Source organism: Podarcis pityusensis (genome assembly GCF_964106645.2).
Source record: "Podarcis pityusensis genome assembly, chromosome: 8".
Taxonomy (NCBI): Eukaryota; Metazoa; Chordata; class Lepidosauria; order Squamata; family Lacertidae; genus Podarcis; species Podarcis pityusensis.
Window position 1 is genome coordinate 8,834,423 of NC_138033.1, and position 27,705 is coordinate 8,862,127.

At 46.8% G+C, this 27,705-nt stretch overlaps 2 protein-coding genes across 2 annotated transcripts in view; both read left to right on the plus strand.

Moving 5' to 3' along the window:
* The window catches only part of B3GNT8 (UDP-GlcNAc:betaGal beta-1,3-N-acetylglucosaminyltransferase 8), a 113,372-nt gene that overhangs the window by 6,873 nt on the left and 78,794 nt on the right, over positions 1–27,705 (plus strand). The window lies entirely within an intron of this gene.
* PRSS16 (serine protease 16) lies at positions 1,122–24,103 on the plus strand. Its single transcript, XM_081018956.1, has 12 exons — positions 1,122–1,311; positions 6,882–7,072; positions 8,834–8,933; positions 10,667–10,796; positions 11,153–11,276; positions 12,610–12,687; positions 13,989–14,036; positions 14,654–14,926; positions 18,095–18,236; positions 19,474–19,653; positions 20,836–20,981; positions 22,613–24,103. Exons 1-12 carry the CDS (start codon positions 1,236–1,238, stop codon positions 22,673–22,675), a joined length of 1,551 nt encoding a protein of 516 aa, XP_080875082.1. The 5' UTR covers positions 1,122–1,235; the 3' UTR covers positions 22,676–24,103.

Here is a 27,705-nt window from a genome sequence, read left to right on the forward strand (position 1 = left end):
ATGAGGCTGCATTTTAAATTGCATTTTAACCTGTATTTTAAATTGGTCCCCCCACCCATTCTGTTTTTACTGTAATTGTACTGGTGTTAGCTGCCCTGAGCCTGGCTCTGGTTGGGGAGGGCGGGGTATAAATAAAATTTATTATTATTATGGTGGTGGCTCCCTCTAGGGCTCTGCGCCTGGTGTGGGCGACCCAGTTGCGCTCCCCTCAGTCCGCCTCTGCTCCAAATGTGCCAGCCAGATGCCCCCCATGGAGAAACCAATGAGCAGGACCAGAGGGCGACAGCAGCAACTCTTCCCAGTCTCAATTCCCAGTACAGTAACTGGCATTTCAGAAGCATTGCTGCCTTGGGCAAGCAGAGGGGAAAACATGTAGCCACTGCGCCATTACGCTTTAACGCGCCGTCTGCGTTGGTGACCTTTTGAGTTTGCAGAACCGAGTCTCTGCCCCGCGAAGCTTACAATTTAAACGCTGGCAGCGGAACCCCAGAGGGGAATGAACGCGAACAAATGCAGTTAGGATGAAGGTCAGCGCTCGGAGGCGCAAGATTTGGGCGCGTCTGTGGTGCCACCTAGGGGCGAGAGATCTGGGTTGACGAACCACACTCCTTTTTTTACGCTTCGTTTTTTGCACTCCCGGCTCCAAGAGGATCCCTGTGATCTGTCGTGATTTGTTTGCCCCCCCCCTTTCTTTTGGTCTTTTGCTTTCCCCCCAGCAGCGCTGCACGGCGGCTCACAAAGGATTAAGGATCGCCTTGCTCGCAGGATCCAGATCTCTCTCTCCAATCCGCACCTCCCCAAGTCCACACCCTTCTCCTTTGATCCGGGGCGTCTGAAGCTGCTGTCCGCCACGTGGAAACTGAGCACAGGGGCCCAGGAAAGAAAGAAAAAAAAAGTGATGGGGAGAAACGTCCCCAGAGCGCATTCTCTTTAAAAAATAAAAGCTCGCAGTCTTCCAGTACGAGGATGGGAGGCAGGAAAAGGAGCAGGGGGCGGGGGCGCAAAGGGGACTTAAAAAACAACAACACACCATTGCGAAGCTCCTCCTTGGACGACCTTGATGAACTTTGCAAAGGAAGGAAATCACGGGGTGGGAGGGCAGCTGGTCATGTGAGGCGAGTCCAATAAAGGGGAATTTTGCTTTGCTTTTTCTTTCAATTTGACTGCGAGACACTTCCCACAGCCGGCAGCTTGCTAGACCCGGGTTAAGTGAATCAGGAGAAGCTGGGGGAGAAATGGCCTCAGCCTCCTCTCCTTCCAGGGTCCTTTGGGGGGTCTTGCTCCTTGCGCTGCTCTCTCTGGCTCAGGCAGGTGAGTGACAGTCCTTCCATCTTATTGTAACTTGCTCTACGCGGGGCTGCCCTTGAAGCTGTCCCAGAAACTCCAGCGGGTGCAGAATGCCACGGCGAGGCTCCTCACGGGGTCTCTGCCATGGGAGCATATTCACCCAGTGCTTTTCCAGCTGCATTGGCTCCCTGTGGAGTACAGGGTCAGGTTTAAGGTGCTGGTTTTGACCTTTAAAGCCCTATGTGGCCTAGGACCCTCGTACCTATGGGACCGCCTTTCCTGGTATGCCCCGCGGATGACCTTAAGGTCCATAAATAGCAACACTCTAGACTTCCCGGGTGGGACGCGGGTGGCATTGTGGGTTAAACCACAGAGCCTAGGGCTTGCCGATCAGAAGATCGGCAGTTCGAATCCCCGCGAGGGGGTGAGCTCCCGTTGCTTGGTCCCTGCTCCTGCCAACCTAGCACTTCGAAAGCACGTCAAAGTGCAAGTAGATAAATAGGTACCACTCCGGCGGGAAGGTAAATGGTGTTTCCGAGCGCTGCTCTGGTTTGCCAGAAGCGTCTTAGTCATGCTGGTCACATGACCCAGAAGCTGTACGCCCGCTCCCTCGGCCAATAAAGCGAGATGAGCGCCGCAACCCCAGAGTCAGCCACAACTGGACCTAATGGTCAGGGGTCCCTTTACCTTTTAGACTTCCCGGGCCCTAAGGAAGTCAGATTAGCCTCAGCCAGGGCCAGGGCCTTTTCAACACTGGCTCCAGCCTGGTGGAACGCTCTGTCTCATGAGATTCTTTCCGCAGGGCCTGCAAGACAGAGCTGTTCTTTTTGCACAAAGCTTTGGCATAGTATATTGTATTTTAAAATGGGGTTTCAGAGTTTTTAGGGGTTTTTGAATGTTCTATGTAGATTTTCAGTTTCATTGTTCTGTATGGGACAATGACAATAAAGATATCGTATATCATCAGTCTGGAGGGGGTCCTAAATTTTGGGATAACACCACCCTGGATCCTAGTCAGGGGGGCATGCTCTTATCTTCACCCCCTCCCCAGATCAAATCGCCTTCAAGGAGGCTATTTTGATTGCGAAAGACAGCCTGAGGAGGCCAGGTCTTGTGACAGTTGATTCTATCAGTTAATTATTCACCATGTAAAGAAACCCTCCCTTTTCCTCTCTCCTAAATCCACCCCCCCCCCCAATCCATTTCACTGAGTTACCTGGACAAGAAGCTTTGGGAGAGAGTGGCGTGGAAGCAGTCAGCTGCAGGGCACCTGATTTTGCATGAAGAAGATCTCAGGTTTAATCCTAGGCAACACGATGGCCATGTACATACACAATAGACAATCTTTATAGAATTCCTTCAAACCATAACAAGTCCAAAATGAAATCTTTCATCTCAAAGTCTCTGAAAATCTTTAAATGAAGCAAGGTACCAGACTTTGTACAATGAAAGACAAGCTGTGAAGCTTTGTGTATTCAGCAAATATGATGTCCAACACTGAACAGTGATTCCGGATATTGACTACTGTTTCGCAGAATTCTTCGTCAGCGTGGTGGGAGGATATAGAATTGCTTCATAAACCCATCTTATTTCGAATGAATGTATGTAAATGAAAATATCCAATGCTGTGGAACAGTGCTCATGTAATAATGTAGTCACTGCTCTGTTGCGTATGTACACGGTCATCGTGTTGCCTAGACATTGCTGACGTTCTCTTTGCAACACTGGGGTTTGTTTGGTTACTTAATCCCAGAAGGGCGTGAAACTCTGGCGAGCTGCTGCCAGTCAGTGTAGGAGACAGTACTGACCTAGATAGACCAGTGGTCTGATTTAGTACAAGGCAGCTTCCTCTGGTCCTATGCGTGGCTCGCTCTCTCCATGCCACGTATAATTTTCCAAACCTTTGTCATACCCTTCCGTTGTTATCATTTTCCCTTTGCACTAACTAACCTCAGATACTTTTGCCTTTCCTTGCATGCCCCAGGCTTTTGATCATATGGAAGTTGATCCATAATACCCCACCCATCTGGCTGGGTTCCCCCAGCCACTCTGGGCAGCTTCCATCACATATAAAAACATAAGAAAACGTCAAACATTATTATCGTTGTCATTGCTACATTTGTTAGTTGCTTATGTATATTGTGGACGTGGGTGGCACTGTGGTCTAAACCACTGAGCCGCTTGGGCTTGCCGATCAGAAGGTCAGCGGTTCGAATCACCGTGACGGGGTGAGCTCCTGTTGCTCTGCCCCAGCTCCTGCCAACCTAGCAGTTTGAAAGCGCACCAGTGCAAGTAGATAAGTAGATACCGCTCCGGCAGGAAGGCAAACAGCATTTCCGTGCACTGCTCTGGTTTGCCAGAAGCGGCTTAGTCAGTTCCTGCACCTTGAAATAAAGGCTGGGAGAGTGCCCCCCTCAAAATGCACAACGATTATCCCTGGGTTAGTGGAGTCTGTAACCTGAAGCATCTGTAACCTGAAGTGTCTGTAACCTGAGGTACCACTGCAGTGCTTTTGGGGGAGGAGCTTAGAGTGGAGATCATAAGCTTTGTTTGGCCCCATCCACGGTTGTTTGCTTTATTACCCTGCTGTGATGGGATGGTCAAGGGCCTGGCTTGCTTCCAAAGGGAGGCCAAAACCTGGAGAAAAACTCAGCGTTCTCTCTGCCACAACTGAGGGAAGCAAGCTAGGTCAGGGAGCAGAAGGTAACCCAGACAGGGCACATACAGTTCCGTCTTCACACAACTCCCTGTCCCCCAATTTTGGCCACCCGAGGTAGCCCCTTCACCCTAACCCAATGATAGAGCCGGCCCTGGTGTGTGGAGGAGCTGCAGTAAAGAACAAGCAGCAGGGAGCTATTTGCCCTATTTTTGGACTTGTCCTAAAATTAGAATATAGAGTGGTACCTCGGGTTAAGTACTTAATTCGTTCCAGAGGTCCGTACTTAACCTGAAACTGTTCTTAACCTGAAGCACCACTTTAGCTAATGGGGCCTCCCGCTGCCGCCACACAATTTCTGTTCTCATCCTGAAGCAAAGTTCTTAACCCAAGGTACTATTTCTGGGTTAGCAGAGTCTGTAACCTGAAGCCTATGTAACCTGAAGCGTATGTAACCCGAGGTACCACTGTAGTAGCTATAACTTTATGAGCTACTTCTGTTGAAATTCTGTTGTTGTTGTGAATTTTATATTTATACCCTGCCTATCTTACTGGGTTGACCCAGACACTCTGGGAAGCTTCCAACATATATAAAAACATAATAAAACATTAAACATTTTAAAACTTCCCTATAGAGGGCTGCCTTCAGATGGCTTGTGGGGGTCAGATAACTCCATCCCCTCCAACATTTCTCCAGAACTAAAAAAAAAGAAGAAGAGTTTTTCTTCCATTGACCATTTGGGCAAAAGGGACCCACAATCTTTTGAAGTGTAGGAATTTTCAAGGGTCAGGGGTCAGTCTTGATGGGATACTTTTCACCTTGGGACGCTTCAGATGGACTCCGGAAGGAGCAGCCTCTTGGCCTTCCAGAGACCTTGAGACTCTGCATTTCTGCTTGCGAGGCAGATGCGGTCCTGCGTGTGCGTTTTGCAAACAGGAAACTGACGCTGTGCACTCAGCAGCTTTTGTGTCTTCTGTTTCACAGAAGCAAGACGCCGGAACGTTTGCTAGCGTGCTGCTTTACAGAGAATCAGTGAAGCACAATCCGCCTTTTGGATGTTCATCCGCCGCTTTCGGTTCCCCAAATGTGGTTTGACCGAGCGTTTGCTTCTTGTCAAGTTCCCCAAATAATATTGTTGCAGGGGAGGTCAGAGAGGTTTGGGTAGAATACAAGAACAAAAAAACAAACACCACACGCCGGCAAACATTTTTAACTACCGCAGGAGTAAAACAAGCATATGCATCACAAACAACAATTCCTCTTTCAAGCCATCTCCAACTAAGGCCGTGGAAACGCTATGCATTTAAAGTACATGTCTCCCCCCAAAGAATCCTAGGAACTGTAGTTTGTGAAGAGTGCTGGGAATCGTAGATTGGTGAGATCTGGGAAATGCCCATTTCCCAGAATTCTTTGGGGGAAGATTCAAAGACAATCCATGAAACTTTTAAACATTTCCGTGTAGTATAGCATAGTATCAAAGTAATTTTATTTTTAGAATATGGATAGATATCTTTTCAAAACGAGAGCAAGAGCATGCCTTCTTTGTGCCTAGTTTGTCTCAAACATGACCTAATATAAATGAGATTACCCAGCGAAAACAAGCTCACACCTTTGGTTAAGTTTGCATACATACTTAAGGTACATATATAAGGGCTTGTTTATATTTTGGGAATGGTTCATAGAATCAGAGAATCATAGAGTTGGAAGGGACCCTGAGTTTTTCCTGATGTTTAGTTGGATTCATGTTCTTAAGTCACTGCATTGTTTTATACTTTTGGGGTGCCCCATGATCATATTATAAAAAAGTAGGGCTCTGTGCTATGAATCAAGCACTGCTGGGAGTCATTTCCTTTTTCCCAGTGTATTTCTTATAAATTAAAAAAAATTGGAGTGGCACAAGCAAATTTTTGTTCTGAAAGTGTGGCCCAGAGAAAAAAATGTTTGAGAACCACTGCTCTGGCAGGACAGCTGTGTTGGTCTGTTGACCAAAAACAAGCAAAGACTCTGGTGCATCTTTTGTTACGGTGCCCTTCTGAAGGAGCGTCTCCTCCCCAATCGTTCTGCCCGGACACTGAGGTCCAACTTCAATGGCCTTCTGGCGGTTCCCTCCCTGCGAGAAGTGAGGTTATAGGGAACCAGGCAGAGGGCCTTCTTGGTAGTGGCATCCGCCCTGTGGAATCCCCTCCCACCAGATGTCAAAGAGAACAACAACTACAGTGGTACCTTGGGTTACATATGCTTCAGGTTACATACGCTTCAGGTTACAGACTCCTCTAACCCAGAAATAGTACCTCGGGTTAAGAACTTTGCTTCAGGATGAGAACAGAAATCGTGCTCCGGCGGCACAGCAGCAGCAGCAGCAGGAGGCCCCATTAGCTAAAGTGGTGCTTCAGGTTAAGAACAGTTTCAGGTTAAGAACACATCTCCAGAACGAATTAAGTTCTTAACCTGAGGTACAATAATAATAATAATTTATTATTTATACCCCGCCCATTTGGCTGGGTTTCCCCAGCCACTCTGTTCGGCTTCCAACAAAATATTAAAATACAATAGTCTATTAAACATTAAAAGCTTCCCTAAACAGGGCTGCCTTCAGATGTCTTCTAAAAGTCTGGTACAGTGGTACCTGTGTTCTCATCCTGAAGCAAAGTTCTTAACCCGAGGTACTATTTCTTGGTTAGCGGAGTCTGTAACCTGAAGTGTCTGTAACCTGAGGTACCACTGTATTTCAACTATGGCTCCCATCAGCTGGCTGGTCCACAAATGCTTGTGCCGTAATAACAACCTTGTATGCTGCTGGAATCCTGAGCATTCGTTGAATAGCCGCGATGGCCTCCATTGGGCCGTCTAAATGCCAAGATGCATGTGATCTGAGAGAGCCTGGCATTATGCAGAAGTGCACAACTTTAGGCGTCTTTTCGGTGTCTTCCCCTCCAGGCAGGAATTTCTGGCTGTTCCGCCAGCAGGTCCTGAAGCAGCGAGAGCAGCGCGCGATGCAAGAGGCGTATCTTCGCCTGAGACAGCTGCCTCGGTTCCTGGTCCCAGGGATGTGGGACGCTCCCCTCGAGAGCTTCATCCGCCAGCCCCTGGACCACTTCAACCGACAGGAGCAGCGCACCTACAACCAGGTACGAGGCGCTCGATGATCTGGCAACATCGATGGCGCTTACGTGGGTTGTTTATTTCAACTCATGTGCAACCACTCGTTCTACGTGCCTGTTTTATAGTTTTGCTTTTCATCTTTTAGTTTTCTTTTAAAAAAATATATTTGATTTTCCAGATTAAAATTTTACATTCACATAACAGCATAAAATATAAAAACGAGATTCCAGAGAATCCCCTGGACTTCCCTTCTCCCTTTTGTGAGTCTTATTATTCGTCCTTTACTTCTGCATCTTTTATAATCAAATTTTTATATCTCTATTACATCCAAAGTTCATCATTGAACTACAAGTGTTGTTCCAATCCCACTAACGATTTTAACTGTTTACAATGGTTTTTAAGATAAATTATAAATTTCCCCCATTCCTTATTAAAGTTTTGGTCCTCCTGATTTCTGATTCTTCTGGTCATTTTTGCCATTTTGGCATAGTCTACCAACTTGATCTGCCATTCTTCTCTGGTAGGGACTTTATCTTCTTTCCATCTCTCGGCTAATAGCATCCACACATATACATAAATAGTCTTTTCTGCTCCCTTTGAATTTCGGCACCTAGAATTCCTAAAAGAAAAGCTTCGGGTTTTGTTTTTTTTTAAGTTATTTTAAACATTTTTTCCAATTCATTATATATCATTTCCCAGAATGCTTTTACTACCTTACACATCCACCATATCATTTTATTTTCCCTTGCTGTGATGATTGTTCCCTCTGTTTTATATACATTATAAAATTATCATCATCATCATCATTATTAGTATGCTTTACATTTGCTGTCTGAATGTTGCCTTAAGGTTACCAGACGTCCCCGTTTCCCGGGGACAGTCCCCAGATTTACAAATCAGTCCCCATACAAAATCCATTGAAGTTGAAAAGTGTCCCTGGATTCATTGAAAAAAATGTGGTAACCTTACCTTAGGCAAGCCCACCCCCTCTGTAGAGTCATGCTTTGGGGAGGGGGAGTCCCTTTCACTCGTAGTGATATTCCTTCTCTTCTTTGTTGTTGTTGTTGTTTAGTCGTTTAGTCGTGTCCAACTCTTCGTGACCCCCTGGACCAGAGCACGCCAGGCACTCCTGTCTTCCACTGCCTCCCGCAGTTTGGTCAAATTCATGCTGGTAGCTTCAAGAACACTATCCAACCATCTCGTCCTCTGTCATCCCCTTCTCCTTGTGCCCTCCATCTTTCCCAACATCAGGGTCTTTTCCAGGGAGTCTTCTCTTCTCATGAGGTGGCCAAAGTCTTGGAGCCTCAGCTTCAGGATCTGTCCTTCCAGTGAGCACTCAGGGCTGATTTCCTTCCGAATGGAGAGGTTTGATCTTTTTGCAGTCCATGGGACTCTCAAGAGTCTCCTCCAGCACCGTAATTCAAAAGCATCAATTCTTCGGCGATCAGCCTTCTTTATGGTCCAGCTCTCACTTCCATACATCACTAGTGGGAAAACCATAGCTTGAACTATACGGACCTTTGTTGGCAAGGTGATGTCTCTGCTTTTTAAGATGCTGTCTAGGTTTGTCATTGCTTTTCTCCCAAGAAGCAGGCGTCTTTTAATTTCATGACTGCTGTCACCATCTGCAGTGATCATGGAGCCCAAGAAAGTAAAATCTCTCACTGCCTCCATTTCTTCCCCTTCTATTTGCCAGGAGGTGATAGGACCAGTGGCCATGATCTTCGTTTTTTTGATGTTGATGTTGATGTTTTGATGTCTCTTCTTTACCTCCCTAAAATTCACAGCGATTCTGGATTAACCAGGACTTTTGGCGACGCCCCGACGGACCAGTCTTCCTCTTCATCGGGGGCGAGTCTGCCTTGTCGGTGTTTGATGTGCTGGCAGGTGGGTGTCAGGCAACACCTCAGTTGCGGAGATTGGGGAACGAGGTATCTTAAGTAGTCATTCATTCATTCATGGCATTTCAACCCCGCGTTTTTCTCCCAAGGTGGCACCTGTGGTTGTTATGTACTGAAGTTCTCACCCTGGGCCAGCAGGGGGATACTGTAGATAGTTCAGGTCCACATGTGCAAATAAGGGATCGAAAGTGACGTTCAGTGATTGGATAGTTACAGAAAGTTGTTACAGTTACGTTGTAATGGAGCTCTATATAAGCAGGCAGGCTGAACCCTTCAGTTCAGTTCTGTTCTGGCCTGTGAATAAACAAGAGCTGTTTGAAGAATCGCTGTGTTGTCTGATATGTTCACCCACAACTTAACACTGGCGACGAGGATGGGATCGATGGACATCAGAGCACAGCCAGTTGCGGCCACTCTCTGAGCTGAGCTGAATGACTGAGCCGAAACACTGAGCAAAATCACGGAGCAGGGTGAGAACTTCAGTACATAACAGTGGTTCTCTTCCTCCTCATTTAATCCCCTCAGCAACCCTGTGAGGTAGACTGAGAGGCAGTGACTGGCCCAAGTGAGCTTCTTAGCTGAGCAGGGATTTGAACCCTGCACTCCCAGGTCCCCGCCTGACACTCTAACCACTACACCACACTGTTTTTTGAGATGGGATTTGCCAGAGCTTCGCCTTCAACTGCATTTGCAGGGCCCAAGGCTCTGCCCTGGATTGACTGAAGGCATACGGAGCGGCCATGAGGACGTACAAAGTTCCTGCACCAAGGCTAGGATGGTTTTGTCGTCCCAAATTCCTGTGAATGGTGTCCATGCGTCTTTTGTCAACATTTAAGCTTTCATTCCCAGTTGCTGGCAATCACCGGTATGCAGAGTGCTGCTGTTCTCCTGTCCAGCTTGCAGGCTGCGTCCACACCGTAATAAGAATAAATAATAATTTTATTATTTGTGCTCCGCTCATTTCACTGGGTTTTCCCAGCCACTCTGGGCGATCATATATTTAAAACACTATGAAACTACTTTTAACAATCATGGTTCCCGCCCCCTCCAAAAAAAACCCTCTGGGGGCTGTCATCTGTTAAAGGTGCTGAGAGTTGCCAGGAGAACTACAATTCCCAGCTCTTCCCTATGAAGAAAGTTGAAATGTTAAACCACTCTGAGAATTGTAGCTCCGGGAAGGCTTAGGGGTCTCATATCCTCTGTAGTCTTCGAACCTGAAGGTCCCCATCTACACAATACATTTAAAGCAGTTTCATATCACTTTAAACCAGAGTTTCCCAAACTCGGGTCTCCAGCTGCTTCTGGACTACAACTCCCATCAGCCCATAGTCAGCAGCACCAGCGGTCAGGGATGATGGGAGCTGTAGTCCAAAAACAGCTGGGGAAACCCTGCTTTAAACATTCGGGCCTTCTCCCAGAGAATCCTGGGAACTGTAGTTTGTTAAGGGTGCTTAGAGTTCTTAGGAGGCCCGCAATTCCCCTTCCACGGTTACAATTCCCAGAGTGGTTTCCCAGTCAGTCCCTCTTCCTAGGGAACTCTGCGAATTATAGCTCTGTGAGGGCAGCAGGCAGGATGTCCTAGCCCTCTTAACGAACTACAGCTCCCAGAATTCTTTGCAGGAAGCCACAACTGCTTAAAGTGGTATCGCCGCGCTTTAAACGTATGGTGTGAAGGTGGCCAGAGTGAGACCTATCCCCTGTTTCTCTTTCCGGTTTTAGGACACCACGTAGAGCTGGCCCAGAAGTACGGAGCTCTGGTGGTGGCCCTCGAACACCGTTTCTATGGGGCCAGCATCAATCCCGATGGGCTGCAGGATCACAACCTTCAGTTCTTGTCCAGCCAGCAAGCGTGAGTTGGCACCTGTGACTCGTATTGCAAACCCTGCATGCATTTCTGTAATACCGCAACATTTCTTGAAATATTTTACAAAACGCTTCCATTCCTCCAAAAACGTTTCCTTCATTTTTAATCTCTAATTTTGGCTTGCCGTTTCCACACGCTCTGTCGTTTTTATAAGCCGTTGGCATCTTTTTGTTGGGATCTCGCCTCCTTCCCATTTTTGAGCGTATATCGTTCTTGCCGCTGTCGTGGCATGCATAAATAAATTGTCTTAAGTCAATCACCCTCTTAATTTCAAGCAAAGAATCAAGGGAGGTTTGGGACATGTACCTCTGGTTGCAAAGTTCTGCCGTCTCCTTTTGCAGCTTGTCTGACCTGGCTTCCTTCCACCACTTCGTCACCCAGAAATTCAACCTGACGTCCAACAACACCTGGATTTGCTTCGGAGGCTCCTATCCTGGCTCGCTGTCTGCCTGGTTCAGACTCAAGGTGGGACCACAAGATCTCCAGTAGGGGCCAATAGGAACAGGACAGTGCCAGAATTACTTATAAGCTAAACAAGCTATAGCTTAGGGCTCCACTCTCTTGGGGCCCCCCAAAAATTAAAGGAAAAAAAAACCCTGGATGTACATTTCCAGAATATAAGATAAAAAACAAATAAAATAACCCTACATACAGCAACAGTGTTTTGTGTTGTATAGGCTCCTAGGATGTAAGTCATGGGCCCCGTCAGCTAGCCTGCTCCCTAAAATATCACTGGTTTGCTCATTTCTATATATAGGGTGCCGACATTCTGCATGGGCTGGTTGCATGAGTAAACAAACAAATCCCTGGGTTGCAAAATATGAGTCAGCAATATCAAAAGCAACACGATGGCCAGAAACAATAACAATGTGAAAAACTTTATGGAATAATTGAAAACATCAAAACTAACAAACGGAAGTCTCTGAAAGTCCTTAAATGAATCACGGTGCCAGACTTTACCCGACGGAGAGCAAGCTGTGAATTTTGTTGTTGTTGTTTAGTCGTTTAGTCGTGTCCGACTCTTCGTGACCGCATGGACCAGAGCACGCCAGGCACTCCTGTCTTCCACTGCCTCCCGCAGTTTGGTCAAACTCATGCTGGTAGCTTCGAGAACACTGTCCAACCATCTCGTCCTCTGTCATCCCCTTCTCCTTGTGCCCTCCATCTTTCCCAACATCAGGGTCTTTTCCTGGGAGTCTTCTCTTCTCATGAGGTGGCCAAAGTATTGGAGCCTCAGCTTCAGGATCTGTCCTTCCAGTGAGCACTCAGAGCTGATTTCCTTAAGAATGGAGAGGTTTGATCTTCTTGCAGTCCATGGGACTCTCAAGTGTCTCCTCCAGCACCATAATTCAAAAGCATCCATTCTTTGGCGATCAGCCTTCTTTATGGTCAAGCTCTCACTTGTATGGACATCACTACTGGGAAAACCATAGCTTTAACTATACAGACCTTATAAGGACCTTATAAGCTGTGAATTAAATACTCTGGAACAGTGCTCATGCGATCTATTCGACGAAAGATTGGTTAATGAAGAAATTACATATCTTTCTACTTACGAGTGTTGAACTAATTGGCTGATGAAGAATTCAATAAAACAGTAGTAGTTATCAGGAAACACTGTTCAGCAGAGTTCAGAGTTGGACATCAGAATTGGACATTTGCTGATTATACAAAGCTTCACAGCTTGCTCTCCATCTTCCGTGAACACAGTCTCAAAAGTGAGTCCGTAAGTGACTATTGACGAGGCCAATTCTGGATCCACACGTCCATTCTCTCTCTCTCTCTCTCTCTGTTCCAGTTTCCCCACCTGGTCTTTGCTGCTGTTGCTTCTTCTGCCCCCGTCAGAGCCCAGCTGGATTTCACAGGCTACCTTATGGTGAGTTCTTGGCAAAGAAACCAGGTGGTCTTTTTGAGTTTGGGGATGGCCCTCAGAGCTCCTTGAGGCCCTCTCAAATGATGACCACACTGGTACCGAATACCAAGAAAACTAGTGTTAATACGCCCAGGAACCTCACCAAAATGCTGGAGAGGGTGCACCTCCACAGGCACATACCTCCACATGTGGTGGGAGTGCCCCAAAATCCAACTATTCTGGACAACAAGCATACAAGAAATATGTAACATAACCAAGCAAGTATTAGAAATTACCCCAGAATTGGCCTTACTAAACATCTTCCAAGACAATAATGCCCACTTACACCACAAAGAACTCATAACCCACCTACTTTCAGCAGCCAGAAACACCATAACCAGACACTGGAGAGACCTGTCAGGAGTAAGCATGGACCAATGGTACCAAATAGTATGGGAAACAGCCCTACTAGAAAAATTAACCAATAAACCGAAACTGACACGGGGACAAATAGAAGAAGACGCCTTCACCCCAGTATGGCTCCCATTTATCACACACACAGCCCAACAAGACAATGACAAAAATCCACCAACAGCATACAAATCAATATGGCTAACCTGATCCAAAACACCCACCCACCCCACTCACACATGAAAACAAAGACCACCACAGCCAACCACAAATGAACAGCCACACCTTAGGCCAACCCCAACCTCTCTCGCCACCAAAGGAACACAAGCGAACAGCAGAGAACCTGCACAAGCAACGCTGACACCAAACCACCACATTTATTAAATAAAATAGAAACATCGCCACCTGACCCCACCCCCACTCATCTTCCCCCCTGCCACCTCTTTCCCCCTATTCTTCCTACTGTGTCAACAAATGAAACTGGTTTGTTAAAATGTTACATGGGGGGAAAAATATGAGAGAAAGTCATTGCACACAGTTTTGTAAATTAAGAAAATCTTTAATACAAATACATTAAAAAAATAAAATGATAACCACACGATGGCCAAAAGTTTGCCCGTGGTTGAACTCAGCCTCGGTCAACCGGAAAGGCCTCCAGATATTTGGACTACAACTCCCATCAGCGCTGGTGGGGGCTGATGGGAGTTGTAGTCCAAATATCACCAGTTTTGACTCGAAAGGAAATTATTCTCCCTCCCCCAGATAGTGAAGAAGAAAAAGCTGGAATTAATACCACAGTGTGAATCATCACATTCGAACGTAATGTTCCCACCATGCCTGAAACCCCATGCGACTTAACAACTTCGTCCTTATCCCCCCCCCCACCTATCTCTCTTTTGTTTCTTCCTCTCCAGGTTGTTGCCGCAAGTCTGTCCAATCCAGTGGTCGGTGGTTCCAAAGAGGTGGGGTTTTTAATATTTTCCCAGATGACTCGTTTTTTGGCCGTGTGGCAAAGTGCAACCGTTAAAAGTGGTTCTGTAACGCTTTAAATGCATAGTGCGGACACATCCCTGCTTTTTGCCGCCTGTCGTGTGCTCCCCCTGTGTTTCCTTTTTTTAAAAAAGAAATATTTATTTGATTTCAGAAAAAATAAACTAATAATAATAATAATAAATGTTTATTTGTATCACGCCCTCCCTGGCAGAGACTGGGCTCAGGGCGGCTAACATCAGATATATAACATTGGTATAAAATCAAACAATAATTAAATTACCTCCTAAAAACAAGTCAGGATCAAATAATAACAAAGTCGATTAAAAATCCATATAATGAGATTGCTCTGAATCTTAAGGCTTTCCCCCATCCCCTCCAGTTGTCAATATTTACAACTGCATATCAGTCCATTATCCACATTTTTTATCCATCTAAATTGTCCATAGTTTTTGTTACTTTACAAGTGCGATTAAAATCGTGCCAGTGTTTTCATCTGCTTACAATGGTCTCCTAAATAAATTACAAAATTTCCCCATTCTTTTTTTCAAAGTTCCTGTCCTCACCTTCCTTTTTGCTTGCCTCGCAGTGCATGGAGGCCGTGGCTGACGGCTTCTCTGCTGTGGACGCCCTGGTGCAAGATGGAGCCCGGGCCAAGCTGGCAAAGGACTTCCGCTCCTGCCAGGAGTTGGAGGGCCCCGGCGACTGCGTGGAGCTGGTGTCCAACCTGGCTGACATCTTCATGCTGGCTGTGCAGTACAATAACGAATACATGGAGTGGAGCACCATCGCCAACTTTTGTCGTGTCATGACCAACAACAAGACTGGCTCTGCCTACCAGAGACTTATGGCTGCCAACAACGTAAGCCTGCGTCTCGGTGGGCAGGAGACCTTTCCAGGGCCCGGACTGAGGAGCTGTGTCAATCCTTTTCCTTTGTTTAGGACGAGAGTGTGACTGGGCTGCAACTCCAGTGTGGTGTAGTGGTTAAGAGCGGTAGACTCGTAATCTGGGGAACCGGGTTCGCGTCTCCGCTCCTCCACATGCAGCTGCTGGGTGACCTTGGGCCAGTCACACTTCTCTGAAGTCTCTCAGCCCCACTCACCTCACAGAGTGTTTGCTTTGGGGGAGGAAGGGAAAGGAGAATGTTAGCCGCTTTGAGACTCCTTCGGGGAGTGATAAAGCGGGATATCAAATCCAAACACCTTCTTCTTCCTCCGCAAATGAATCCAGATTTCATTGCACGGGCAGAGAAAGCTGAAAGCAACGTTGCGGGTGCAGTCTAATACCCATTTACCTGAGAGCCAGTGGGGCTTAACTTTTGAGTGGACTTTTGAGTGGCACTTCCCCACAGCTGACTAAGTCCCCTCCTCTCCAGGATTCCCCACCCCCAAGCAAGCAGAGACTGCATCTACAAGTCACCAATCTCTCCTCCACCCTTTTCAGAGCCAGTGTGGTGTAGTGGTTAAGAGCGGTAGACTCGTAATCTGGGGAACCGGGTTCGCGTCTCCGCTCCTCCACATGCAGCTGCTGGGTGACCTTGGGCCAGTCACACTTCTCTGAAGTCTCTCAGCCCCACTCACCTCACAGAGTGTTTGTTGTGGGGGAGGAAGGGAAAGGAGAATATTAGCCGCTTTGAGACTCCTTCGGGTAGTGATAAAGCGGGATGTCAAATCCAAACTCTTCTTCTCTCAGTATTATTTATTATTAGTATTACTATCTGGACTCGTACCTCGGCAGCTGTTTTGTGCGGGCGCCCACGGCATGTTTATCGCAATATGAGCGTTTTTTAAACAACAACAACAAAAGGACTTTATTTTATTTCATAAAGTTTATATACACTTGATTATAGTGGGGGGTGGGGGGGAACCTAAAAGCGGTTTACAAAAAAGAATAGAATACAGTCATACCTCGGGTTACAGCCACTTCAGGCTGCGTTTTTTTGGGTTGCAGACCGCTGAAACTTGGAAGTACCAGAATGGGTTACTTCTGGGTTTTGGCGGTTGCGCATGCGCAGAAGTGCCGAATCGCAACCCGTGCAGACGCGGGTTGCGAACGCTGCGGGTTGCGAACATGCATCCCACATGGATCACGTTCGCAACCTGAGCGCCAACTTTAATAGAAATGTCTCCCCAAAACGTGCCAGAAAGTACCGTATTTATTGCTCTATAAGACTCACTTTTTCCCTCCTAAAAAGTAAGGGGGAATGTGTGTGCGTCTTATGGAGCGAATGCAGGCTGCGCAGCTATCACAGAAGCCAGAACAGCAAGAGGGATTGCTGCTTTCACTGCGCAGCGATCCCTCTTGCTGTTCTGGCTTCTGAGATTCAGAATATTTTTTTTCTTGTTTTCCTCCTCCAAAAACTAGGTGCGTCTTGTGGTCTGGTGCGTCTTATAGAGCGAAAAATACGGTAAATGATAGGCTCAGAGCAAAACACATGTGTCCGGATAGGCTTGCCTAACCAAACAAACCAACAAAATGTTTTTAGTAGGCGCCAAAAAGAGTACAATGAAAGGTACCTGACTGATTTCACGATGCAGGGAGTTCCAAAGTGTGTCAAAGTTGCTGAGAGTTGCAAGGAGACCCCCTACTCCCCTCACCGAGCTAAAATTCCCAAGCTCTTTCCTGTGAAGAGGGATTGACCATGAAACCACTCTGGAATTAATAATAATGATGATAATAATAATAATAACTAATCACTATATCACAAGGTTCTGTGCAAAAATATTATAAAAAACATTAAACAATTTAAAAAGGAATAGATACATTAAAAATAACCCGGATGGAGACCCCTAGCATAGCTGGAAAAGCTTTTCAGGCCAAAAATGTCTTCAGTTGTTTCCTGTTGTGCCATCGCTGACCATTAGCTGAGCTGGGAGTCCTGGACTTGCAGCGGCGTCTGAAAGGCACTTCCTTGGCCACCTCTGGGTCTGTGCAACAGCCATTCTGCGACTGAAGCTCCTCTTATTTTTTTATATATTTAATGTATAGGTGTGGGGTTTTTTTGCACTAGCCAAAGGCCATGGCATCATCCAAAGAAGAAAAACGAAAACAGCAGTTGCTCCATAGGCAGTAAAACCATGATCCAATCCACCTGAATTCCTTATTACACAGAATAAAATGTAATCCTCAAATAAAATGTGCAGATTTAGATCTCAAGAGTCCCCTTTGCAATTGACCGCGAGCCCACCCAGATCTTTCTTCCTAATCTTCCTAGCTGCCACCTTATAAGTCACGGAGTCATCACTCAGCAGCCAGTTCACCCTCTGGTTAGATTTGTTACCTTCGTGAAAAGGGGTTTTGTGAATCGGTTTCTTGGGTCCATATATAGTGGACGTTGTAGCAAGTGATGGCAAACGTTCTGTACATGTGGTTGCCCACGCAGGCAAAGTCTCTCTTCAAAAGGTATTCCGTTGTATCGCCCACCCAGGGCCGGATTTAGGTTTGATGAGGCCCTCAGCTACTGAAGGCAATGGGGCCCTTTATATGTCCAGCTGTCCTTTGTCAACAACAAATTGTTGCTGTTTTTTGTGTTGAATCTATGCTACAATGGACGATTCAGTTGCGAATGTGATCTGTGCGGGATGCACATTTGCAACCCGCGGCGGTGCGTCTGCGCACGTGCCGGTTGCAATTTGGTGCTTCTGCGCATGCGCAAAGCGCGATTTAGCGCTTCTGTGCATGCACAGCCGCCGAAACCCGGAAGTAACCCATTCCGGTACTTCCGGGTTTTGGCGGGCCTGTAACCCGAAAAAACACAAACTGAAGCGTCTGTAACCCGAGGTATGACTGTATATGGTAATTTATGGACCTAATAGGTATCTAAACCCATTTGCACATAACAAATAGGAACCTACACAACACAAAACACTGTTGCTGTATGTAGGTTTTATTTTATTTGTTTTTTATCTTATATTTTGGAAATGTATATCCATGTTTTTCCCCTTTACATTTTTGGGGGTCCCCAAGAGAGTGGGGCCCTAAGCTATAGCTTGTTTAGCTTATACGTAAAACCTCTCTTCTTTTCAAAAGGTGTATTTGGACGGCATGAACATGACGTGCACACAGAACAATCACACAGAGGCCCTGAAGGAGCTGCGCAGCACATCCATCTCCACGACAGGCGTGGGCATCAGGCAATGGTACTTCCAGACATGTACAGAGTTCGGATACTGTAAGTGAGAGTTAACATTTTGCCCTCTGCTCTCCTCCTCCTTCTCCACATATTATTATTATTATTATTATTATTCACCCTAAGGTCCTGGGGTGGATTATTTGTGTTGGTGAGGAGTTGAGAGTTTGTTTGTCTCAAATCAGACCTAATCTAAATGAGATTGCCTGGCAAAAAAGCGAGCTCACGCCTCCCATTGAACTTACATACATACTTAAGGTACATAGGTAAGAGGCTTGTTTATAATTACATTTTGGGAATCTGTCACGTTCTTGTGTATCTGCATTGCTTTGTTCTGGCTGCCCCACAATCATATTATAAAGTAGTTGTGCTCTACGTTACAAAACGAGCACAACTGGGAGCTGTTTCTTTTCGTTTTCCAACGTATCAAGAGAAGATTTGGTGTGGTGCAAGCAAATTAATCTGAAAGCGTGGCCCAGAGGAAAAAGGTTTGAGAGCCACTGACTTGGGGGCTGCCCCAGAGAAGGCCCTGTTCTGGACCTCCAGCCCTGAGCTTCTGAGTCCAACCAAGTGTGGACTTTCCCATTTGCATTGTTTCCCGTGAACTTATTTTCTATCTATCTATCTATCTATCTATCTATCTATCTATCTATCATCTACCTATCTATCTATTTATAATATACATTTTTATTAATTTTTTTAACATATCAGTTCCAACAGTCATACAACATAACTTCTCATCTTATATAATATTTTGGACTTCCGTCAACTCCTCTGATGATTTTCCATTTTTTATCACTTATTCTGCATTTCTCACTTTCTGTATTACATATAATTATCCTTAACTAATAATTCTCTTCATAGTCTTTCTTGCAATATTTCAAATAATTCACCTTGCAAAACTTCTTGCAATCCTACTAGCGTAATCATCACAGTTACTTTTCAAATAGTTCATATATTTACTCCAGTCTTCTAAGAATCTCTGATCCCGCCGGTTTCGAATCCTTCCTGATAATTTATCTAATTCTGCGTAGTCCATCAACTTCATCCTCCATTCTTCAGTAATTCTTCTTGCTTCCATTTTTGTGCCAATAATATTCTTGTTGCTGTCATTGCGTATGAAAACAACTTACAATCCCGTCTGTTAATATCATCTCCTACAATGCCAAGTAAAAATGCTTCTGGTTTCTTAACAAATGTATATTTCAACATCTTTCTTGTTCCCCGTGAACTTAGTGGCCTCAGCCCTGCCTTTTGCGCTTTATTTCTCTCGCTCTAGACCAAACCTGTGACGATCCTGCCTGCCGTTTCTCTCGCTTCATGAACCTGACGACTGAGCTTGATACCTGCCGAGAGGTCTTCGGCATCCCCTCTCTGGCTGTCCAGGAGGCTGTGTCCTTCACCAACGACTACTATGGGGCCGATCGCCCCAAAGCCAGCCGCGTCCTCTTTGTGAATGGTACGGAGGGTGGGGAGATGTGGGGCCCTCCCAGACGCCCGTGTGCAGCGCGTAGTTGCGAGAGAGGGAGAGACCCCCAGCTTGAAGCCTATGGAGAGCTCTCTTTTGTCAAACCAAATACAGTCATACCTCGGGTTGAAGTTGCTTCAGGATGAGCGCTTTCGGGTTGCGCTCCGTGGTGACCCGGAAGTAATGGAATCGGTAACTTCCGGGTTTCGCTGCTCGCGCATGCGCAGACGCTCAAAATGACATCACGCGCATGAGCGGAAGCGGCGAATCGCGGCACGCGCAGACGCGGGTTGCGTTCGCTTCAGGATGCGAACGGGGCTCCGGAACGGATCCTGTTTGTATACAGAGGTACCACTGTATTTATGTGGCTGGTTGTGATTGCTGGTCAGCGAAGAGAAAAGCGCTCTACACATGCTCAGAGGCAGATTTCCCCCTTCACTGTGAGGGGTGTGTAGGGTTTCTCACTGTTTGTCTGTGGAACAGACTCTTTAACCAGGCTGATTGGCATCCAATACCTTTTTAAAATGTGTAGTGGAAAGGGGGGGTATTGGGATGTTTTTGTTTTTATTATGTATTTTCTATTTTTTTATATTGTAATTTTATTGTTGAAAACAACAACAACAGACTCCCTCAGGAGGTGATGAACTCTTCTTTCTTGGAGGTTTTTAAGCAGAGGTTGGGTGGTCATTTGTCATGCATGATGTTCATATATGATTTATGATCATGTATGTTGAGATTCTTGCATCACAGGAGGTTGGACCCTCTACAGTCCTATGGTTCCATTTCCTCTCCTCCACTTCTGTGAGTTCCATTTTTGCACGGACAGAACAAGAGATAATAACAACGCAATTTCATTTCAAAATCTAAGCCAAGGGGGTCTGTCATCTGAGGCGGATATACAAATGAACCCATTGGGTTGCACCCAACTAGGTTTTACTCACAGTAGCCCCATTGAAATAAAAGGACCTAATTTAGTCGTGTTCATAAATTTCAATAGGTCTACTCTGAGTAGAGCCACAACACATTTTCCAGCGAGTTCATAGGAGCAGCATAGATCCCCCATCCTGGCACCAGAAGTTAGCTTCCGAGATCTGCCTCTCCCATTGGATCACACTTGCGAATCAGATTACTTTCTCTCCTCCTCGGTGATTGATCGTCGCTTTCTCTCCCCAGGCGACATTGATCCTTGGCACGCCCTGAGTGTCCTCAAGAACCAGTCCCGCTCCGAACAGGCCATTTTAATCAACGGCACTTCCCACTGCGCCGACATGAGGACACCCAGCCCCCGGGACCCACTGCCCCTTGTCCATGCCAAAGAGGTGAGAGCGGCCGGGAGATTCTCACTTGAATGTTCTGGGGATAGGGGGTGGCATGGGGGGAAAAAATAAATTGGAATCCAGAACGTTTTTCAGGAAGTTCCACTTCTGGTCTCAGGCTGGAGACAATGCAGGGAAGAATTAGAGTGCATAACCCTTTTAGAAAAGTTCTGTTTCCTCCTATGAAGATATAATAATAATAATAATAATAATAATAATAATAATAATAATTTATTATTTATACCCAGCCCATCTGGCTGGGTTTCCCCAGCCACTCTGGGCGGCTTCCAACCAAATATTAAAAACAATACAGCATCAGACGTTAAAAACTTCCCTAAACAGGGCCGCCTTCAGTTGTCTTTTAAAAGTAAAATAGTTGTTTATTGCCTTAACATCTGGTGGGAGGGCATTCCTCAGGGCGGGCGCCACTGCCGAGAAGGCCCTCTGCCTGGTTCCCTGTAACCTCACTTCTCGCAGTGAGGGAACCACCAGAAGGCCCTTGGCACTGGATCTCAGTGTCCGGGCTGGACGATGGGGGTGGAGACACTCCTTCAGCTATACTGAACCGAGGCTGTTTAGGGCTTTAAAGGTCAGCACCAACACTTTGAATTGTGCTCGGAAACGTACTGGGAGCCAATGAAGATCTTTCAAGACCGGTGTTATATGGTCTCAGCAGCCACTCCCAGTCACCAGTCTAGCTGCCACATTCTGGATTAGTTGTAGTTTCCGAGTCACCTTCAAAAGTAGCCCCACATAGAGCGCATTGCAGTAGTCCAAGTGGGAGACAACCAGAGCATGTACCACTCTGGCAAGACAGTCTGCGGGCAGGTAGGGTCTCAGCCTCCGTACCAGATGGAGCTGGCAGACATCTGCCCTGGACACAGATTAGCCTCTTGGTCTATGAACCTTGTAGTGGGGTAGGAGAGTTAAATATAATGCCAATATATTTTACATCAGGCAACCAATGCGCCCCTTAAGTTTCAGATAATACAAGTCTAAAAAGCCCCAGGCACAAATTTTCATGGCCCTCTAGCATCTGTGGTGGCTCATGTACCGGAAACAATATATTTATTGTTAACTCTGGAAATGTATGCTCGATTCTGACCCTCCTGATTTATATTTTGCTCCTGATGTACCGTATTTTTCGCTCTATAAGACGCACCAGACCACAAGACGCACCTAGTTTTTGGAGGAGGAAAACAAGAAAAAAAATATTCTGAATCTCAGAAGCCAGAACAGCAAGAGGGATCGCTGTGCAGTGAAAGCAGCAATCTCTCTTGCTGTTCTGGCTTCTGGGATAGCTGCGCAGCCTGCATTCGCTCCATAAGACGCACACACATTTCCCCTTACTTTTTAGGAGGGAAAAAGTGAGTCTTATAGAGCAAAAAATACGGTATATTTTGCTCCCCACAAATGTCTGCTTGTTAGGGTCTTGTTTTAAATGTTTTTGTTTTTAATTAATGTGCAAAGTACCTTGAGATGGTGGTTAAAAGGTGGTTAATAAATCAACGGCAGTAATTAAAATGAAAACAATTGTCCCTGAATTAGGAGCACAGCCTATAAATCAGGATTCTAGTTAGGAGCCTGCCCAACCTTGGCTTTATTTTCTCTCCCTCCCCACTCCCTCCATACAGCAAATCTCCTTGCAGGTTGATGAGTGGCTGAAGTTAGCAAGAAAGGTAAATCAAGGCAGCTGAGGGGCCAAATGAGAAGATGCTTCGCCAGCTCAAACCGCCGACGCCTCTCCTTCGAGAAAGACTGCTTGCTCTTGCCTTGCCTTAGAGACTCACAAAACATCTTTGCATCACCTGGGAAATAACTATGTGGCACAAATGACTGTGGTTTTTTTTAAAAAACTGCTTCAATTTCCAAATACAGATTTATTTATTTTTAATACCCTTGATTCTTCACTGTTGTTGATATGACGACGATGATCTGTCGATGGAGCTGGATTTCATAGCGGGTGGAAGATGGAGTGTCAATAAGGATGCCAATGTATTTTTTCTTTTCTTTTACTGGTTTTTGCTCCTTTGCTGTCTGGCTTGTGGGATGGCGAAGCTTTTCCCATCGCTGTATCTCCGTGGAAAGAGAAAAATGTCTGCTTCGTTTCTGTGCGGCAGACTGTGGGTTAAAGGCTGTTTGTCCCAGGGGTAGGGCAGAAAGTTTGCGGTGAAAGGTAGAAAACCGGGAGCTGTAAAACCCTCCTTGGGGGAGGTCTGCTGGAATCCGCTTCCCGAAGCAGTAGAAAACGTCTTTTCTAAGCAGAGTTTAATAGAACCTAATCATGACTTGGTACGGGGACACGGGTGGCACTGTGGTCTAAACCACAGAGCCTAGGATTTTCCGATCAGAAGGTCCCCGCGACGGAGTGAGCTCCCATTGCTCGGTCCCTGCTCCTGCCAACCTTGCAATTCAAAAGCACGTCAAAGTGCAAGTAGATAACTAGCTTCCGGGTCATGTGGCCAGCATGACTAAGCCGCTTCTGGCGCACCAGAGCAGCGCACGGAAACGCCGTTTACCTTCCCGCCGGTGTGGTACCTATTTATCTACTTGCACTTTGACGTGCTTTTGGACTGCTAGGTTGGCAGGAGCAGAGACCGAGCAATGGGAGCTCACACCGTCGCGGGGATTCGAACCGCCAACCTTCTGATCGGTAAGTCCTAGGCTCTGTGGTTTAACCCACAGCGCCACCCAGGTCCCTTATTCAGCATACATCAGGACAAAAGGAAACATGTCCGATCTCCTTTGTGTCCAAAGCTAGCAGCTAAAGCAAAAGCTATACACAAACGGAAGTTCCCAGCAAGCTGTGCTGGAGTGTAAACAGACAGGTGACATACAACAATTCCACACGTCTGTTCTTAAGGTGGAACGGAATATCCCAACAATTATCACTAGAAAGCCTTCCAGCCCCCCTGAACCCGGCGATCATTGGAAGTAGGAGAGCAAAGGGCTTGGAGACAGATGGCCCTAAGTGGCAACCATGGGGGGAGGGTGCTGTTGATGAATGAGGAAGTAGGAGAAAAGGGGGGGGGTGTGGAGATTTACCAGGAGCAACACCATTACTCCAAGAGGCTGCATTTCTAAGCCTCTCTCTGTGAATATTGAATAAACATCATTGGTAAGAACTTTCCTTTCTCTTGTCCATTCCTGGCAACCTACTGTAGGGGGTTGTTTCCTCTGAAGCCTGACACCGACTGGCGAGGAAACCACCCCAGAGCCCAAAGAGGATGTCCTCTTTGGGCTCTGATGAGGGTCTCCTCATGAGCCAGGAGGCCTCTCCAGGGTGCTCCATTTCCGGGTTCTTTCAGGGTGCTTCCGGGTTCCTAGCACTGCGTGTGTCGCATGCAAATGGAGCTTGTATGAATGGGGAGAAGCCTATGCAGCAAAAGGGGAGATTATTTTGAAAATCACTGGGTTGTATTGCAATGTAGCCCTGTGTGAACGTATCGGTGCGAGGGTTTCTGCTTCCGCAAGAGAATGTTTCTCCTCCTATCTTCTTCTTTGGCGATCCCTCGTAGCCGAGTAAGATGGTCTTCCACAAACATGGTGAGTTCATAAGTGATTGTGGAGGCCGATTCTGGATCCACACGTCCTACCACAGTGGAGACATAGGTTTCCAGGCGGAAGTTGATCACGCAAAGGGTTTGCCAAGCATGCTGTCCTCTTAGCACATTTCTCCCTTTTGTCCTGAGTTTTGAGTGCAGGGGGAGAAGTGAGGAAGAGTCCTTGTGTTGTAAGCCAGAAAATAGCTTATCTCCTGAGTTTACGCCAATAAAACTCAGAAATGTAAGGAGTTAGGAGTCCAACGTTGTTTATTGCAAAGCAATAGGTTACAGTCGGATCGTTCCACAAAACTGCAACCCTGCCCAGTGGTCCAGGCAGTAGTATTTATAAAATTTCAAACAAAGCATTTCAATTTTCACCAATCATATACATCATTACCTCATTTCATGTTTAATACACATGTGCAATAAGCACTGGCAATTTCTGCTGATTAAGTTCTGATTCCCACCGTGTTCTGTTACATTGCGTTAGTGTGCATGTTGGGAACCTCTGTTACAGGTAGCCATTTGCACTATGTACCAACTTGTGTTTTAGTTTTGTGCCGTATCTTTGTGATTCACATATTAGCTGTATTTCTGCTCCAACGGGGGGGGGGGGGCGCAACTTGCAAAATCATCAGTTTCATAAAGCAACAGGTTACCATAATTTCTCTATTAGAAGCGAACTCAAGGATTTACAGGGGTACACATTATCACATTTATTGTGGCCCTTTGGGCCGCCACCACATTCCTCCCTTTCAAGCTTAAAGGTACGAGATTACTTGTACCATTCAGCTTGACCCTCAGGTAACCCATCTTGACCCTCCTGAGGCAGTTGGTGGTACTGCAAAAATAACTGCTTTGGGGCTATATTGGAAAGCATGTTAGAAACCAAGTGACAGACTAAGGCAAGCAGACAAGGCACAAATACAATCAAGGAAGGACCGCTAGGAAAAACGTGGATGCTCCTTTTGCTAGGTCTGCCATCCATCCGGTCCCAAACAGATTAGACCAGCAATTGCTTAACGGGTTAGTATTCCAGACTTGTACTGGCACATGGGCTACTTTCCAAATATCTGTGGTAATGGCACGAATCGCACGGGGACTGACCGAGCGGGCGGCAGGGTCTGCAAGGTTCGTGGGCAGGATTAACGAGCCCAGTGGGCCGTATCCGGCCTGCGGGCCTTAGTTTGATGACCTCTGGCATAGAACAACCAGCCTCCGGTGTGTGGTTGTAGCAGTGGGCCATTGTCTTGTTGCCAGTGTCCTAACCACCAGGGCAGGAGTTTTGCCGGTGCAAAGTCAGTATTAAGTCAGAGTCTGGGTCCTAAGCACATGTCTAGGTGCCTACAGACCTTTTTATGCGAAAATGGTAAATCCAATTACCCTACTGATGTGCTCTGCAATGCAATAATGCCACCTCCTTCAGGGCCCATCCAAAAAGTTGAGAATCTCAGGGCACACTGATTGCGTCCCAGTCTCCCCCCTTTTCTCCTGGGGTTCCATGTTCCCCCACATCCTCACGATCTGGGGCTCCTACTGCAATTGCTGCTGCTAACAGCCCCGCCTTTTCCTGCATCCTATTCTTCACTTGCCTCCCTCATTCCACGTCACGTACACCTCCGTTGCCACATCCAACAAATGTGCTATGCCTTTTCCTGCCTCTTGTTTAAGTCGTTCTATGATACGCAGGGAGGGCATAGCTGGCAACCTTCCCTTTTTTTTGTGGGAAATTCCCTTATTCCAGCGCTGCTGCCCGCTGCTATCCCGGATTGTTATATATCCCGTAGACTGTCCCAGGGACAGGTGAGGCTGCTGATCCCTTATTTTCAAATCTGAAAATTGACAGCTATGAGGGAGGGGCTCTTTGGCCTTTTGGCATTTTGCTGTGTGGCAGGTGCCCAAGTCAAAATACACAAAGCAGTGAGAAACTTGTAGGTCAGGCCTTTTCAGAAGGCCTATAGCCGTTACAGAAAGCTCATATCTAGGCAGCATAATTCAGTGAAAAACCTGCCAATAAAGCACTCAATATATATATAAAAAGTTTGTTAGAGAAGACCTCTCAGCCCCCAGCTCTCCCCCCCCCTTCTAAGGCAGAGGACCTGAGCAACAGCCCAGGCCTGCCCACTTTTTTCTGGGAGATAAGACCTGGGAATTAAAAAAATAAAAATGCAAGGAACAAGCAGGAAAATAAAAATAAAATAAAATAAAATTATAACTGCTAGCAAGGGAGCACACAGTTCTTTCCCCAACAAAATGTACCTTACACCCTCACACAGGGTCACAGTCCCACCTTCAATGCAAACACCTGGGGCTATCCCCAGCACCCCCTCGGCCGGGCCGGGCCACAGCTGTCAACTTACAGATTTGAAAATAAGGGACCAGCAGCCTCGAAAATAAGGGATCAGCAGCCAAAATAAGGGATTTTAGTCAACCAGCTGAAATACAAAGTTAAAAGGGACCAGATAATTTGGGAGAGCAGCGCCGGTTTTTAGCCCTTCGTTTCCAGAGGTGGCTGCTCAAGACACCAGCCGATGAAACACTGCAATTAAATAACTACAAGCAGCAACCACTTTTCGCGCAAAACCAAGTCCAAGCTACGAAGATGCTGCTGCAGTTCTGTATCTTTTCTCTCGTGCTCCATCTGCAGCGCTCAGTTCCATCAGGCGGGGCGGGAGGAAGGGGGGGGAATAGCGCCCAAAGTAAACCCGCAGATCAGACCATCTATGCTAGTCTACCACTACAAATCTATGGGAGAAGCGCTTGCGGTCCTTCCTCCGCTTTCCCCCTCTATGCTTAGCCCTTGGAACACCTGCCCGCGCCTCCACCTCCTCCTCCTCCTCCTCTCTCTGAACTGCTTTCTCTATGGTTGCCCTAGCTCTCCTCTTAAGGCTCCTCACCAATTCAAAGGCCGCGCCAGGCTGCCCATCTCATCTGGGTCCTTTGGTGGCGCAGCCGCAGTACAGCCTAGCGGGAGCGGTGGCAGCGCAGGGCAGAGGGGAGGCCCCAGGCAGAGATGCTCAGGCGGCCACGAGGAGGATGGCGGCGGAAGGGCCTGAGGCTCTCGCCAGTCCCGGCGGGGAGGGTCTCCGGGGGCTGAGGCTGGTGAGAGGAGGACGGGCCGGGCAGCCAAGCAACACAGTTGGAGCCTCCCTCCTCCCTGGCCGGCAGGGAGGGAGGGAGAG

Excerpts from the sequence above, each read along its gene's own strand:
- PRSS16 (XM_081018956.1), top strand. The coding sequence starts at position 1,236 with ATGGCCTCAGCCTCCTCTCCTTCCAGGGTCCTTTGGGGGGTCTTGCTC. Across the intron at positions 8,934-10,666 it reads GGTGTTTGATGTGCTGGCAG|GACACCACGTAGAGCTGGCC; the intron begins GTGGGTGTCAGG and ends TTCCGGTTTTAG. Across the intron at positions 19,654-20,835 it reads CCGCGTCCTCTTTGTGAATG|GCGACATTGATCCTTGGCAC; the intron begins GTACGGAGGGTG and ends TTCTCTCCCCAG.